The sequence below is a fragment of the Emys orbicularis genome, chromosome 1 (genome assembly GCF_028017835.1).
Source record: "Emys orbicularis isolate rEmyOrb1 chromosome 1, rEmyOrb1.hap1, whole genome shotgun sequence".
NCBI lineage: Eukaryota > Metazoa > Chordata > Testudines > Emydidae > Emys > Emys orbicularis.
In genome coordinates, this window is record NC_088683.1 from 66,062,927 (window position 1) to 66,079,772 (window position 16,846).

General features: G+C 42.5%; 1 protein-coding gene across 2 annotated transcripts in view; it reads left to right on the forward strand.

Moving 5' to 3' along the window:
* Positions 1 to 443: 443 nt before the first annotated feature.
* Positions 444 to 16,846, forward strand: part of TBC1D30 (TBC1 domain family member 30) — a 39,250-nt gene continuing 22,847 nt past the window's right edge. For both annotated transcript variants that reach the window (XM_065413973.1, XM_065413977.1), the window contains exons 1-6: positions 444 to 603; positions 3,965 to 4,026; positions 4,469 to 4,534; positions 8,045 to 8,170; positions 10,762 to 10,947; positions 13,892 to 14,060. In XM_065413973.1, coding sequence (XP_065270045.1) covers positions 444 to 603; positions 3,965 to 4,026; positions 4,469 to 4,534; positions 8,045 to 8,170; positions 10,762 to 10,947; positions 13,892 to 14,060 — 769 coding nt within the window. The remainder of the gene's footprint in view (positions 604 to 3,964; positions 4,027 to 4,468; positions 4,535 to 8,044; positions 8,171 to 10,761; positions 10,948 to 13,891; positions 14,061 to 16,846) is intronic.

Sequence of the window (16,846 nt, forward strand, 5' to 3'; positions counted from 1 at the left end):
TGAGATTCATTTTATTTTAAACCAAGCTCCTGCTTCCTTTAGATTGCTGCCTGCTTGCTCCCAGGTGGTGCTGGAGGAGGCGGAGGGAACTCTGCTGGGTTTTCAGTCAGTGATGCTGGGAGGGATTGTGGGCGGGCTCCGCTTCCCCCCGTCTCTTCGGCACCTCGACTTTGCTGTCTCTGCACTGCAGATGTCCTCCAGCAATGAGAGCTTCTGCAACATACTCCAACGCCTTGCACCCTGTCTCGGTGTAGTGCCTCGCAGACCCGCCCGCCTGCTGCCCTAACGGGAGAGATTTCGGCCTCAGAGGAAAGCCTTGCAAAGCTGTAAATAAAGCAGAACTCCAGCTGAATTTGCGTCACGGGGGGAGCTGGGCTGCACCTGCCGGGGAGAGGCCGCTGCTGGCACAGCGTGGATGGTTTGTCTCAGCCCCGTGGGCACCCATGAGACAGGACAAGCTGACGGGCTCCCTGAGACGTGGGGGAAGATGTTTAAAGAGGCAAAACACAGGTGGCGGCGTGGGCACCATCCTGAGCAATGTGTTAAAGAAGAGGAGCTGTATTTCCAGGACGGCTCCTCGCCTGCTCTGCACCTTGGAGCCAGGTAGCGTGGGCGTGGGCCGGGGCGGGCGAAGGACCTCGGCGGGCTTTGCTCCCCGGGCCCCTCCGCTGGCCCGGGCTTGGATTTAAAAGTGGCGCTTCTGTGCCGCGGCTGCTTCCCTAATGCTCTTAGCCAGGCTTACCCCGGCCGGGGAGCGGTGTGGGGCGGCGGAGAGGAGCGCGGGCGGCCGCTGCCCGTCACTGACACGCGCTTCTCCCGGGCGGGGAGCAGGACCGAGATGAAATCCCTGGGTAGGCGCCGCTCGCGGGGCGGGGGGGAGGGGGGGGGATGTGGGACCGGAGGTGCCTCGGGCGTGTCTGCCAAGGACGTGCCCAAGGCAAATGGCCGCTCCCTGTCAGCCGCAGCCTCTCCAGCGCCGTGCTGCAGGGCTGTGCCGGGAGAGGCGGCGGCCCCTTGCCGTGATGCAGCGATTGCACTCGGCATCTGCATTAAAACCCTCCTCGTGCCGCTTGCGTCGGGCTGCCGAGAGGGGACTGTCCCTTCCCCGCACTCTCAGGGTAAAGCCCCCAGGCGCGGGCTCTCTCTGGGCAGCGGACACGCAGCTCCTGCCCTGCTGCGGGCTCGGTGCGGGCGGCCTGTTACACGCCAGCGAATCGCCGTGTCCTGCCGAGGCTGCTCGGCGGGGCGGGGCGGGCGTGAGGCCAGGCCGGGTCCTGCCCGCACTGTCAGCGCTTTGCCGCTGAATGAGAGTCCTCCTCTCTGTGAGGAATGGCTGAGGGCACTTTGCCATCTCTGCGTGACAGGCCCTGTCGGGCAACCCAGTAGGACAGGGAGAAACACTACGTATGAACGTATGACGCCTCCTCTATGCCTCCACATTTTGATCGGTGGCTCTTTTATATAAGGCAAAACAATATGGTAAGGAGTTATTAATTAATCTTAGAGAGATGCCCCGTCAATTGGTCTAACTCAGGGTGGCCATGTCAGTGTATCTCCCTGGGCAATCTGCAGACAGCTCTCTCTCTTTTCTGCCTAGTGACATCACACCTTTATTAATTCAATGCCATCATCTGGAAGACATTTGTGAGTTGAGATCTGGGAGTCCTTAGATCTCATTTATTCGGAACAAGTCTCCACTGTATCTGCTGCCATGTCTGGGGTCTTTGATCTTGAGGTTCAGACATCAGGTGGATAACAACATTCTGCCTGTTTTCAAGATTATATTTGTCCAGACACAGCCGTCACTACTCCCGGCTGGCTTTGCTAGTGGTGTTTTCCTTGTGTAAATTGCAGGAATACAGAGGCCTTGGTATTAGGTGGGTCTTTAAGCTCTAGAAAGCTGGAATGCTCTCTGTATTTGAGTACTAAGTTGAGGGGAAGTGCATGACTATTCTGGAGGGCTATTGCTTCCATCTACCTTTTGCTGATACCAGAACATGTTACCTTAAGGTGTCATCTGGAGTTACACTTCAACAAAAGTGCAGCTAGCTATTCGCCTGAAGTTACATAAATTGCTGAATTGTTTCCTTATTGTTTCCTGTACTCAGTAATAGACAGTTTAGGGATGAGACATGGTTTTGTTGTACTGACACATGTTTGCAGCAAATGTGATCTGGCTCCTTTTGCGTGCTGGGGGGTGGGAGGTGAATCCTAATAAGTAATTATTGCCAGGTATAAGCGCCAAAATGTTCAAAAAACATCTCCTTTTTTTTTTAAGGTATCGAAAATATTAATATAGACAAATGCTTTAATATCCCCAAACCCAGTAAGGCTGTTGTTAGCTGAACAGTGCAGATAAAAGCATCCAAATGGTAAATTCCCTGATACAATTTTAAAATGGCCAAATCTAGGGTAGAGATTTGTTTGCTATTTTTTTTTTAAACTTTGCTTTCAGTCTAAACCTTTATATACCACCTTCTCCCCCCCCAAGTCATGTTCTAAACACCTCATAATCAGTTTCATATGGAAATACTGTCAAAGCTTAACTACCAAGCATTAGCAAATGGCACTACATTTTTTTCCAAACACACAAGGCCTAATCCAGTAAAATGTGGCGTGTTTCTGATGACTTACATTTAAGGCATTTGGCAGCTTGCAGCACTGAGCTCTTTACGTTGATATAAAAAATTATATACAAAGTGTTGATCCATGAATCTGTATCTTAGGAAAGACCACCTTCATATGGAAACATTTTAAATACAAAGCACACATGGTGCCATTAATCAAATGTTACTGGAAAAATGTCTTTAAGAAGGGCTTTATTCTTTTGTATGCATTCCTCTAATAACAGTTAGAGCAAGAGAATGTGAAGAATGAAATATTGGACTGTTCAGCACCTTGGTTTTGGACAGCGACATTCTGAATGATTGAGGACTAATTTAATCTAACATGCATGACATAAATCAGATTATATGTATTTTTATATATATTATGGTGTGTCCAGATGCCATAATCAGAATCTATTACAGGCCAAGCCTGAGATCCTAGTTTCACACATGAGTTTGCATTTGAAAAATGTGTTATCTATATTAAAAAGATTAATTAACATTAATAGCCAGAAGAAACTCTTAAGTTTAAATGGGAGTACTAGCCAAAGTTAAACAGAATATGGATAAATGATACGATATTAAATATTACATACTGAGCAATATACTGATTTTATTAATGTAACAAAATAAAAATGAGCATCCAGTGTTTTAATATCCATAAATTGAAGCACATGGAAAGAAAAGGTATTTTATATTTTTATAAATAGATAGCATGCTTTAAAAATGGAATGATCCCCTGTTCAGTATATTACTGTGGTTTAGCATAAGATACTTTAAGGGTCATGCAGCTCACTGCATACCAAGGAATCCTTACATGGACATTGTACACTGTGCACACATTATGAAAAAGTCAGCGCTCTTTACCTTCCCTGTCTTCTCTGGTGGACTTTTCCATTGCAACAAGTTTTTATTTTACTTATATAACATTCCATTACAACAGGTTATTTATTATAAAACCTATGGTAATGGAAAAGTCCACTGGAGAAGAGAGGGAAGGTAAAGAGCTCTAACTTTCTCATAATATGCACACAGTGTACAATGGCCATGTAGGGGATCCCTCAGTATGCAGTGATTTTAGCAAAATATGTTATGCTGAACCACAGTAATATACTGAACAGGGGATTATTCCATTTTAAAATGTTATATGTATACTTTTTAACGTACACCTTCAGTTTACTTTGAAAACAGGAATTGATGGAAAAAAGGAATAGAATGCAGTCATTCAGAATTACATACAGTAGTTCAATTTAGAGTTCTGTATTTTCTTTTGACTTAATTTAATTTTTTTCCTTTTCTAAATAGTGATCATGATTGTGGTTTGTCTTTTTTCCCTTTTGTTTTACTATTGTCTCTAGGGGTTGATACAAAGTTGAAGTTTACTCTTGAACCATCTTTAGGTCAAAATGGTTTTCAGCAGGTAACTTCATTTATTTTCACTTGTTTTTAAAAGACTGAAATTTCCTTTTCACTGTACTTGTGTTACTTACAAAACAAAGCAATGCACATTTCATCTTAATGTGGGTATATTAGTTGCCACTACATAAAGATTTGTTCCAACTAACATTTTGGAAATTGTAATGCAATTTCTTTGTTTTCCCTGACATCTCAGAATTCTCATAATGTCAGTCTTATATTTTTTGTTATATACATAAATTATTAGTCTTATAAGATTATATTTTGCTTTTAATTAGGGTTTATTTATTAACTCTAGGCACTGGTCCATTTTATAGCTAAGCATGTAATTTCTTAAACATGGGAAATAAAATGAATGTTTCTTACCTGCAGTATTGCACATATTCACATATTTCTGAATTAAACTAATTCCATATGTTTTCTGTGCTGGATGTTTTTGCTTTTAGTGGTATGATGCTCTCAAAGCAGTGGCCAGACTGCCAACAGGAATACCAAAGGAGTGGAGGAGGAAGGTAGGTAGATCTGTACACTTCACAAGATAATTGCAGTCACATGTGGTTTAGAGATGGTATGAATTTGAGAGTCTTAAGCTTTGTATGCACTGGGGATTTTTGCTGGTTCAAAAATATCAAGGACCAGCCGCTTGTGGAGCTGCACTGTTGCACAGACAGGCAAAGCTGCTGTTTACACTAGTGGTGTTGCTCATTCTTGAAACTCAGGTAAGCTGTACTAGCGCAGATTTTGGCTTTTACCACTTTACTCCGTCTACACCAAGAGTTTGCGCTGATGAATCTTTCCCAATAGCTGAACATTAATGCCTGAAATCAGGGCAAACCTCCAGGGAAGACAAGCCTTTACATTTATGAAGTAGAAGTTGATAACTACTGTCACCAAGGCATAGTACTGACAAGAATTCCCACATAAACATTTGGTCAGGGAAAGGCAGAGTGCTGGAATAATAGGGGAGCTGAGGGTAAGGAATGATGTGCATTAGAGACTGCTATTAATGTGAAACAGCACTGGGTTAGTGATGTAGAAATGTACCCACTGGGAGTTACATTGAGATCACTAAATCCACCTTAATGCTCCCTTAAATAAGATTTGAAGCCATATCCCCAACATTTAAAACCTTGTGCAACAGACTTTTGTACGGACTAAATGTGGGACATATTCTGACCTCAGTTTCATCCAAGCAACCCTACAGAAGGATTAAAACATACGTAATATATATACATGGTTTAATATAATGTTGTGTGTTGGGATCTTTCTCCTTTTCCTTTCTTACTCCCTGTTGGAATTATTATTACTTATGCAGGGTATTACCATGACACTAATTTAACCATAAATTCCTTTATTAAATCCAAAGGGCAAACAATTACTGTAAACATGCCTACAAAGCCTAAATAATAGCAATTTACTCCAGCCAAACAGTAACAAAATATTTATAGGCATATGATCAAGATTCCTTACAAATGGGCTAAGGATGCTTAGACCCATATTGGTCGACTCCCAACGTGGTCAGGCAGATGTTAGCAATGAACCCTTAAGAGTTTACTTTTTTATACCCTTTAACAAACAAGTGATGTCACTGCAAATTATCGCACCTTAGCTAAGGCCGTATGAAGTAGTTTCTCATACAGCCAATTATTTACTGCACATGTTATTTACTGTTGTTTACAATTATTTACTGCACATGCCCAGTTAACTGTGTTTTATTTCTATTATTTCAACCCAAACCTTAAGTAAGATAAGACGGGTATTTCACAGGGTCACTACAGGTTTAACACAACAACTCTTCTTTCTCATGATCTCATTCTTTTTGGTCACAGGCTTTGGGCCTATTGCTCCTGCTAATATCTTAACTCGGTTTAAAACCATAGTTCACCTAGGTCTCACTTGAGCCTATAGTCCCGCACTCCCTGTCCCTCCAACCCAAACCATTTTCTCTTTCAGATTAAGAGAGAATAAAATAAACAATCATAGGGGTATCATTCCCCCTTAATTCTTTTAATAAGTAATCCATTTGCATCACATTGGAGTCTTTCAGCTGCCATTTTCTTCCCTATTATGAAGTCTTTCTCCCTGCTCCCCTCTAATAACCTGTCTGCTATTGCTCCGTCACTTGTTCTGTGAAGCTTTGCAAAGAGTGACGCAATGTACAGACTCTTTTTCCTCCCCCTCATCAAGACCATATCTGTGCTGTTGCTCATGCACTCATTGTTTAGCTAGCCAGAGGAGCAAGTGGAATGAAACTGGCATTGCCTCCCCCACACCCTTTCACATTTCTGCTGAACTAGGAAGAAGCATTCTATACGGCTGCAGCCCAGTGAGAGATCCTCCTCAGCTGGTAGGGGTGGGTAGGGGCAGGGCAAAGGTTAAACTTCCTCCAGCACAGGTGGAGGACAGTATCCGTGCTGCTCCTTTTGTACAGGACACTTTTCCTCTTGACCCAGCAGAAATGGAGTATGAAACCAGCAAGCATTACTGGAGTTTCATTTTACTGCTCTCCCTACCAGCAAATGCTGTGTGGCGGTGCAGCAGCAGCACAAGTCGTTCCTCTGCACAAGAGACCTGTACTGTGTGGGAAAGGGGAAATGTAGGAAATCTATGATTCTGCAAGCTGTAGGTGACTATTTAACTGTTTATTACTGTGGGAAGTGTGGGAAGGGCTTTTCTCATTTAGAATATGTAGATCAACTCCCCTTCCCTTTCACCATTTCTTCCACCCTCCTGCAAAGCAATCCTTTGTCATTATTAACCATTGTTATGTTGTGGCCTACCACCCTGCCTTGAATTAGGTAAAATTATATACCAATGCTCTTTACTAAATTGTTATCTGTTAGCCTATTAATAATCGACAAAAAGTCTATTTGGAGTGGGAGTTCAAAACTTACTTAGCAAATAGGTTCCGAATCTGCATTGTACCTGTGTGCTCTTCTGATATGTGCCACCATTTTAAGCACTGATTTTATTTTCCTAGTGTGGATGTAGAAATCTCCCCTTTAAAGATGGGCTCATCCAGTTATCATTTAGAGATAATGACATTTGCCATGATATCCCTATCTCTAAGGTTCCTTGTATCTTTGTTTAAAGTCCAGCATTTCTTTACAGAATCCAATATTTTCTGCCTAACTTCATAGGCTGTATACTAGCCTAGAGTCACAGATGCGCCTCAGAGCATGCTATGTATGTAGTCCCTGTGCTTGAAACCAGGCTAATGTTTCAAAAATACATCTGAATGCCAGCAGTTCATAAAGCCACAGTCACAGTAGCTTAGTATAAACCAAATAATTCTTTGGATCCAACCCTGAAGTCCCTACTCCGGGTCAAATCACCTGCTCCTTTGTATTGAAAAACAAACAAAACAAAAACAGAACCCTCCCTCTTCCGAAGAGAGCTAGCAGAGAGAGAACTTGTACAAGGTTTCTCTTGCAGGTTTTCCAGCAGATCATTCCATCACAAAGTTTGTGGAATGTGCAGCTTGGGGCTGTGTTATCTTTTCAACAGATTCCCTGTTGATTACCATGTAGTGGAAGGGATGATGTGAGCAGTACATCTGGCCCTACCTTTACCAGTCTTGCAGATCAGACTCTCCCTTACATTTGGATTCCTGACCCCTATGTCTGTGGGGGATAGTGCTGTGAAGATAGCTAGCACCCCCAGTTCTTCTCATGCACAGAAGACGGTCACATGGAGGATCTGCAGGAAATGAGTGGGGCTTTGGTTTTTATTCACACAAAGTTTCCCTGGAAGTCGGTAGGAGTTCTACCTGAGTAACACCTTCAAGACTGGGCCCTCGATTTGCATTTTAGAAAGCAGGGATATTGCTTTTATTATATAGAAATTGTTTAGACACAGAAAAGATTTACATCCTTCTTTTCCTCCTTCTGCATTTGTTGTATCTAAAGGAAAATCAGAACTGGTGAGATTCATAGAATTACGTACCAGTATGTATAAACTGCTCTTATTTTAAAGTAGGAATGGAATAATGCATCTTATTGTCATGTTGTATGTATCTTTAGGTTTGGCTGACCCTAGCAGATCACTATCTTCATAGTATAGCAATTGACTGGGATAAAACTATGCGCTTCACTTTCAATGACAGAAGTAATCCTGATGATGACTCCATGGGCATTCAGATTGTAAAGGTAATTGGCATTTCAGCTGATATGTTTGTGTGCATAAAATATAATTTTTTAAAGATTTCTCCATGGAAAATAAATAAATGTTTTTTGGGAGGTGTTGAATTTGTTTAATTTTCTGCTACTGCATTCCTAAAATGTACTTCTCCTTGTTACTGTTCCTCTGGGCATTCTTGCCTATTCTTGCATATTAATTGTTGAAATTCAAGAAAATAATTTGTTTCAGTGCTGTTGCTGTTGGTAGAAAATTCTTTTTGCCTGATTTCCACCTCCAGCGTTCTTGTTATTCAGAGAGAAGTAATGGAGAGAGAGGTTAATGAAAGGCACATTTTACTCTTGCTTTGCCAGTGATGCCATCTGCTCAGTTTGTCCCCTCCCAACACTCAGAGTTGGGCCGGGGGAGGAAATCTCCGTGGGGATCTCCTCAGACAGTCCTATTTGGAGAGGCTCATTTGCTTCTTTCGACATCTTGTAGAAATGGTCACATCACCTGCCCCTAAACCTTGCAGAACTCTAGGCATGTCCATGCAGAAATCCTGGACCTTTACAACTCAGTCCCTTAAAGGTCTCCTGCCTCTGGTCCTGTGCTACCCTGGCAGCAGTTGGGAGGGCTACATGGAAAAGACAATATATCCTGGGGCTGGATAATATTTTTACCGAAAGTCTGTGGAGCTGGTTGGGAGACAGCCCCTCTGGCCCACCCAGTCTCCAGTCCTTCCCCAGTTCATATCTCTGGCTCTGTGAAGAAGCCTGAGGGGAGTGGTGCCAGGGAGGAAGTTGAGTCCTCTCTTCCACTTGGGAGTGTGGGGAGATCTGCGTATGGAGGGGACCCTCTATGCACAGATGTAGAGGGCACAATATGAGCCTGTATTGGAGAGAGATTTTTTGCAAAATACTTGTTTGTTAGCATCTACTAGCAGAGAGACAACCAGCTGTTATAGGGTAATTCATCTTTTCCTTCAGTATATTGTATTTGTCTACATTCTCTCAATTGTCCACTGTACTGTCGGTCATGTAAAGTTTGTAGCCCAGAGTTGTTTTAGTTGTGTTTGTAAAGAAACTTTCTAGACCTCCTAGAGATGATGTAATGTTCTGATATGTAAAGTGATGTTTGCTTGCTCGCTTGAGGATCATACTTGCTGAATTAATAATGGTCTAGCAAATTTCTGATTAAGGTTTTGGTGGACCTTGTATAATATAAAGAAAATATTTGCTGGTATCCACCCGTACTGTGATGTAATAAGTTGACTGTGTTGTCACGTAGACTACAGTAGTGAAATATCCTTCACTCTGTATGTGTTTCAGTTGTTGTGTCATTTCTTTTTAAAATAAGAGCCAGTTTTGGGAAGAGAACATCATAGTTCAAATTATGGTTTACATAGCTCTAGTGTCTTGCAGCTTAGTCTGTTTTACATTGATCATTTCAGGAAAATAATATCTTCTAAATTCCATCTTTGCTTTAGCACCAGTATACCTAAGTGATGATGCTTACATTTCTGAATATTTGTTTGAAAAACACTACCCAGACTTGGTAACTCTAAATTATAGATCTTGCCTGTACAGTGCCTTATTAAAAATTAAAAGTGCTGTACATGTTTGTGCCTTTCACTCACAAATGAGTTACAACCTCCAGAACAATGTATTTTTTGCTGGCATAAAAAATAAGGAGTCTGGCAATATTTTTGCAATTTGATGTAAATGATTCCTATTTTCTCTTTGCATGTCAAAAAGGATGTTGGCTTTATTCATTTGCTAACACAAAGTGCAATTACAAAGAATGCACTGTTAACGTCTAAAGGACTAATGGTTTGCTCAAGCACAGTGTTAAAAAGAGTCTTTAGAAAATAGTATGTATAACAGCATAAAATTTATATTCAGCTCTAGAACTGAACTTGAAATTGCAGCTGCTAATTTTAATGTTAGTCGCCTACAACCACCCACTCTAGTACCTTGTTCCATACTTTATAGTGGCAACAAATCACGATATTCCATTCACTAAGATTCACATTGTAATTCTTTCTCTATGCAGAGAAGTGTTTGAAAAAAGGAGATATGTAATATTTCTCTTTTAGGCTTCTGGTTAAGATATGGGTACAACTTTCTTTTAACACTTTTTTCTGGATTTGATAATTTTTCAGAAGTAAACAGCACTTTACAAATGAGAATGTTTTAAAAATAATTTTGCAGCTATTTATGTTTTATCTCTTTAAAGATAGCTTGTAACCTTATTGATATTTCAGGGACAGTCAGATACCGGCATACTTTTGGTAATTTATTTATCTAGGACAGTTTCAGATGCACCATCTGGTTTACAGAGTGGTCTTCTTTACACCCAATTTTCCTGCTCTGTTGTTCGGGAACAAGGAGGTCAAGTGAGCTGGTGGCTCAGTTCCTGCTAGAACTCAAGGCTTTCCGGGATTCCAGCCCTTTGCTCAAACTACGTCATTCCTTCAATAAGCTAAACATTTTAAAATAAAAATTAATCTCTTCAAACAGTGGGAACATAAGTGTGTGTGTGTGTGTGTGTGGCAGGATGGGGGAGACAAGAAGTAAGGGAGTGGAATAGAAGAACATCTCAAATATCTTTTCTATTTTAGGATCTTCACCGAACTGGTTGCAGTTCTTACTGTGGCCAGGAGGCAGAGCAGGACCGAGTTGTGTTGAAACGAGTTCTGCTGGCTTATGCTAGATGGAACAAATCAGTTGGATATTGCCAAGGCTTTAATATACTAGCTGCACTCATCTTAGAAGTAATGGAAGGCAATGAAGGGGATGCCCTGAAAGTGAGTAAAACCACGTGCTGTGTTTCTAACTCTTGTGATAGTGAGGATTACCTTTAAAAGGTGAACTTAGTGTACCAATGCATAAGTTTGCAGACAGCCTAAATCAGCAGCTCACAGAGAACTGATCCATCTCAATGGGTCATTTTAAATGTCACCCCTGTTAACATCCACTGATGACCATTTTTGCAAAAATACCCAGATAATGGGTAAAATCCTGGCCCCAGTGAAGTCCATGGCAAAATTTCCATTGGCTTCAATGGAGCCAGAATTTCAGCCAATCCCAAACTGCCCCCAAAGCACCAACTGGCCCTTTTCCTAGCAACCCAGGCTTCCGACTTTCCTTGACAACTACTGTGACGAATTTGTGTGTTGTCAGTCCAAAAATCTGCAGCACTTTGAAACAAAGTGTGAGATCAGCATGAAGTAAGTAGAATTGAATATCAAAATAATTATCCTGGGTGCTGTTGTACTGAGTGTATTACTCATTTTCATGTTTAATTGTTTAGAACTCTCCCATTTTAATTTAAAGCTGCTGCTGCTATATTTGCAGAGTGCCACAGAATCCAGAGTCCAAGCCACAGAACTGAGGCCTGCCTTGCTACAGGGTACCAGGACCAAGATTTGCCAGTGTTATGCATGATCTTCCTAAAGTACAGTTTGTCATGTAAATGAGGAGTTTACCATGGGGGTTGAATTGTTAAAGATCATGACTCTCTCAGATACTGAGAGATATTTACCTTGCTCTAGATATTATTATATATATATTTAAATCTTAGAAACTATGGGCAAAATAACAGCTCTCAGAGTCAAAGTCCAGCACATATAAATTTCTAGATAGATATCTGATATGTTGCTTTATTATAGAGAGAGAGTTGTAACATTAGGAAAATATAATAGTTCCACTATATATCATGGAGTAAAATTTGCCTTGTATAATTTTCTCCCCACATAATTGCCTTGTGTGATTGCCTAAATAATTTACAATTATAATCTCTTTTATTTTATGACAACCACATGTTCTCCAGTTTATTAAAGGAGCAGTTCCTAAGACACTTCACTAGTTAAAGTAAGCACATTAATGTTAAATCTCCAGTTCAATACAGATAGAAACTGCTTATAAATTCAGTAAATGAAATTAACCTAACTGAAGTAGAAGTGGATATGGTAGATAAGAGTGCCATAGTTTGTGTGGGGAAAAAAACAATCACACGTGTGATTCATCTAGTTTAAAAAAAATACTAAAGAGATTTTATAAAAACAGATTAAACAACAGAATGGCATGGGGAAGAAATTACAGAATTGAACACCAGTGAGAAATATCCCAATTGCTGGAAAATGTACCACAGGATGCTAATAAAGTACATCACTATTTTAAAAAAATCCCACCCCTAGACACTTCTGATGGCAATGAAGTAGGCAGAAGTGAATATTTAAGTCTTATAAAAAGCTTTGTTTTCTTTCTAGCTCTCTATTTCATGTCTGGAGTATTTAAAGCAAAATCCATTATGGAAATAGAACCCATTGCGCATGTGGCTTTGTTAAATATAGTGCTTTACAACTGAAGTAATAAGAAATTAGCAGAACTGCAAGGATATATATTACAGTTCTAATTAAGATTAGATTACTTGTTCCAAAGGCTTGGGAACAGGATAAAGAAATAACGCACAATTTTTTTTCACAAGGGAGAAAAAAATCATAATGCAAACAGAAGACTGATAAATGTATTTTGAGAAATAAGGGACTCTTAATTATATTGCAAAGAAAGAGTAGAGGTTGTTCTGAGAATCATGCAGACAAAAATAATGCATTGCTGCAAAATAAATGTCATGCTTATTTGCATATAACACTTTTTTCTGCTAATTCTATGAAATCCATAGAAGTGTAAAAATTTCTAATAAATGCTTAAAAAGTCACAGGCAGGAAAGACACAGTCATTCAGTGCAAAAACATCTTGTATGTAAATTGCAGGGGCAGGTGGTATATCAGTGCTCTAAATACTTGCAGATAACAATTTCCATCGAGATGGTAGCAATCATATTTGTCTCATTTTATGATCCTTAAATATTTCACCATAATCAGTTGGTGAATTATTGTCAATATAGTTGCCTTCTTTGTATAATTAAACATATTTGTTGAGCTGTGCATTGTTATATTGCTCAGTTTATTACCTTGTATAAGGACAAGATGAAGTGCAATGTACAGTAACACATCACACCAGCTAAAATGCAGGAAGAGCATTCTAAAGAGCAGCATCACATACACTGCCAGTAATTTAGATGCTGACTCGGATAGCAAGTCTTCCATTTGTGACATTTAAACAGAGCAGACTTAATGGATTTAAGAATTTCCTAAATAATTCAGAGCATCTCACTAGCACATACAACAACAGAAGTATCAAAAATTGGCTTTGATTAACAGAATATTTCTTCAATTATTGTGTGGTGTGGCTTCTATTAGTCTTTTACATCCTGTTATTTTTTTGAAGTTATCCAGACTCCTCCATTAACAGTGCAAGCTGCTGTTGAAGAGTTGACACTTAGGACCCAATCCTACAGGTGCTCTGCACCTGGAATGTCTACGGATGCTTAAAGCAGGGCCGGCTCTAGGCACCAGCGTTCCAAGCATATGCTTGGGATGGCACTTCTAAAGGGGCGGCATTCCAGCTCTTTGGGGCGGCACTCCGCCCTTTTTTTTTTTTTTTTTTGCTTAGGGCGACAAAAAATCTGAAGCCAGCCCTGGCTTAAAATAATGTTGCCTTCTTGAATTAAACATCAGACACCTAAGGCACATTTTGCCAGGGTGTCTAAGCTATAGCTCAGTGGAATAGAACATTTTAGTGCATTTTATATTTTATAATTGGAGTTTTTGCTATTCTTGGAAGATCATTTGTTCTCTCCTTATCAATCCTAAATGATTGACTGATCTTTTTCTCATTTTCTTACAGATCATGATTTACCTAATCGACAAAGTACTGCCTGATAGCTATTTTGTCAATAATCTTCGTGCATTGTCTGTGGATATGGCTGTTTTCCGAGATCTTTTAAGAATGAAACTTCCTGAATTGTCCCAGTACTTGGATACGCTTCAGAGAGCTGCAAACAGGGAAAGCAGAGGTGGGTTCAACAAAAATGGTGTTGAATTATTTTCACATTTAACTCATTGGGCATCATTTTTAAAAACACAGTGGTTTAAAGATGTATATACATCTCTACCTCGATACAACGCTGTCCCCGGGAGCCAAAAAATCTTACCGCATTATAGGTGAAACCGCGTTATATCGAACTTGCTTTGATCCACCGGAGTGCGCAGCCCCGCCCGCCCGGAGCACTGCTTTACTGCATTATATCCGAATTCGTGTTATATCAGGTCGCGTTATATTGGGGTAGAGGTGTATTAAAACTTTGAGAGCAACTGTGTAAGGATACGGTTGACCTTTTACTAATTGACTAACATAGTTAACATGACAGGAGATTGTTCTTATACTGGTAACCGTATCTTGAACCAACAGCTCTTGCAGGTGAAGCAAATGAGGAGATACTTTAGCCCCATAAGTAGCTGTGGACAGAATTGGGTTGACAGTGCCATAAATTATGTATCTGACAATACTACATCACATAGCATAGTACAGTGGATGTCCTGGAAAGTTCTTTGCCTAATTTCATGGCCTTTGATGTCCTCTTCAGTTTCTTGGTGGAATCTGTATTTGAATTATGTTATTCTTGTGGGAAGACTGATTCATGGCAGTAGATCATGTCTGGTTGCATAGGCGTGCGCACGGGGTGTGCCGGGTGTGCCCAGGCACACCCTAATGCAGGGGTGGGCAAATGGCCACCCTCTCCCGGCGCGGCAAGCTGTGGGGTCTGTGCTCCCGGGCTGGAGCACCCGGCCGAGTGCAGCAAGCCGCTGGCCCCTCCTCTACCTTCCCCCCTCCCCTGGAGCCATGCTGCCATGCACGCAGCGCTCCGGGGGCCGGGGATGTGCGCTCCCGCGGGGCAGCGTTTGGCTCCGCGGGGAGGCAGACACGCTTCCCCCTCCCCTGGAGCCATGCCGCCGCGCGCGCAGTGCTCTGGGGGCCGGGGCTCCGCGGGGAGGCAGACACACTCCCCTTTCCCCTGGAGCCATGCCACCGTACACGCAGCGCTCTGGGGGCCGGGGCTGTGCGCTCCCACGGGGCAGTGTTTGGCTCCACGGGGAGGCTAGGAACCTCATCTCATCATGGTAAGGGGTCCGGGGCCAGAGGGATTGGATAAGGGGTAGGGGCAGTCAGGGGACAGGGAGCAGGGTGGGTTGGATAGGGGGTGGGATCCTGAGGGGGTGGTTAGGGGTGGGGGGTCTCTGGAGGGGGCAGTCAGGGAGCAGGGGCTGTTGGATGGGGCATGGGAGTCCTGGGGTCTGTCAGGGGGCGGGGGGTGGATAGGGGTCAGGGCAGTCAGGGGACAGGGAGCAAGGAGGGTCCTGGGGGGGGCAGTTAGGGTGGGAGGGGTCTCTGGAGGGGTGGTCAGGGGACAAGGAGCTGGGGGGGTTGGATGAGTCGGGAGTTCTGGGGGGGGGCTGTCAGGAGGCAGAGGTGTGGAGAGGGGTTGGGGCAGGCAGGGAGCAGGGGGGGTTGTATGGGTTGGGAGTTCTGGGGGTCCTGTCAGGGGGCGGGGAGCGGTTGGATAGGCGTGGGAGTCCTGGGGGTCTGTCTGGGGGCGGGGGTGTGGATAAGGGTCGGGACAGGTAGGGGGTAGGGTCCTAGGGGGGCAGTCAGGGGGCAAGGAGCAGAGGGGGTTGGGGGTTCTGAGGGGGGAAGTCAGGGGGCGGGAAGTAGGAGGGAGTGGATGGGGGCAGGGTGGGGGCGGGGCTAGGGCAGGGGCGGGGCTAGGGCGGGGCTCCCTGGGTGCACACCCTAATGAAATGGGCTGCGCACGCCTATGTCTGGTTGTTATTTTTCTGGTTAGATGCCTAGTGACACAGGGTGTAAAATGTCCTTGAATCTGAGAGCTGATCTTTGTTGTCTGAAAAATGGCTCTGCACCCTGAGCTCTGAGACATAACACTCCTCAGAACATTCTTTCCTTAACAAGATATAGTTTTTTGTTATTCTACAATTGAATGCCCCTTGAGTTCCAAACCTGAACATTACGAAGACCCCTGTAAAGAATGAGTCTTCTAGGAGATAATCTTGTGAATGTCTGCCTGAATAGTATAAAAACAGATAAACAAAAATCCTTTAATTCATGTTTGCTGGCTTGGTGATCAAGTAATTTTGGAGGGTGATGGGGAGCATTGCTGACCTTCTATGAATCAATCCACACTACCAAAATTCATGAAACATGCTCCAAGCACCAGAAAGTGAAACTTCAGAATTCTAAACTGAAGGATTAAATCTTTTATGAAAGTGCTAACAAACCAAAAGGAAAACCAAATACATTACAGCTGTGTCTGCTGAGTCAGGACACTAGGATTTTAATACAATAGACAGGACTTAAAAGAACGATTCCCCATCGGGCAAGTAGGAGAATTTTTTTTGGACAATTGTCATCAACTTCTGCAGAATTTGAGTTTTATTTAAAAAAAAATTTAGCTGTTGTGATTGTAGGGTACAATAAAAACCCTCCTTCCAAATATGAAATGGGTATTAACTAAGTGGTGCTACCTTCTGGGATCTACAGACATCACCAGCACCTCTGCTGCTGCTCAGGCCATGTCTACACTACCACTTACGTCAGCAAAACTTATGTTGCTCAGGGGTGTGGAAAAACATAGCTACCACTGCTCGTTGGAGGTGGTTTAATTATGTCAACGGGAGAGCTCTCTCCTGTCAGCACAGAGTGGCCACATGGGAGATCTTACAGCGACACAACTGCATCGGTACAGCTGTGCCTCTGTAAGGTCTCTAGTGTAGGCATAGTCTCAGT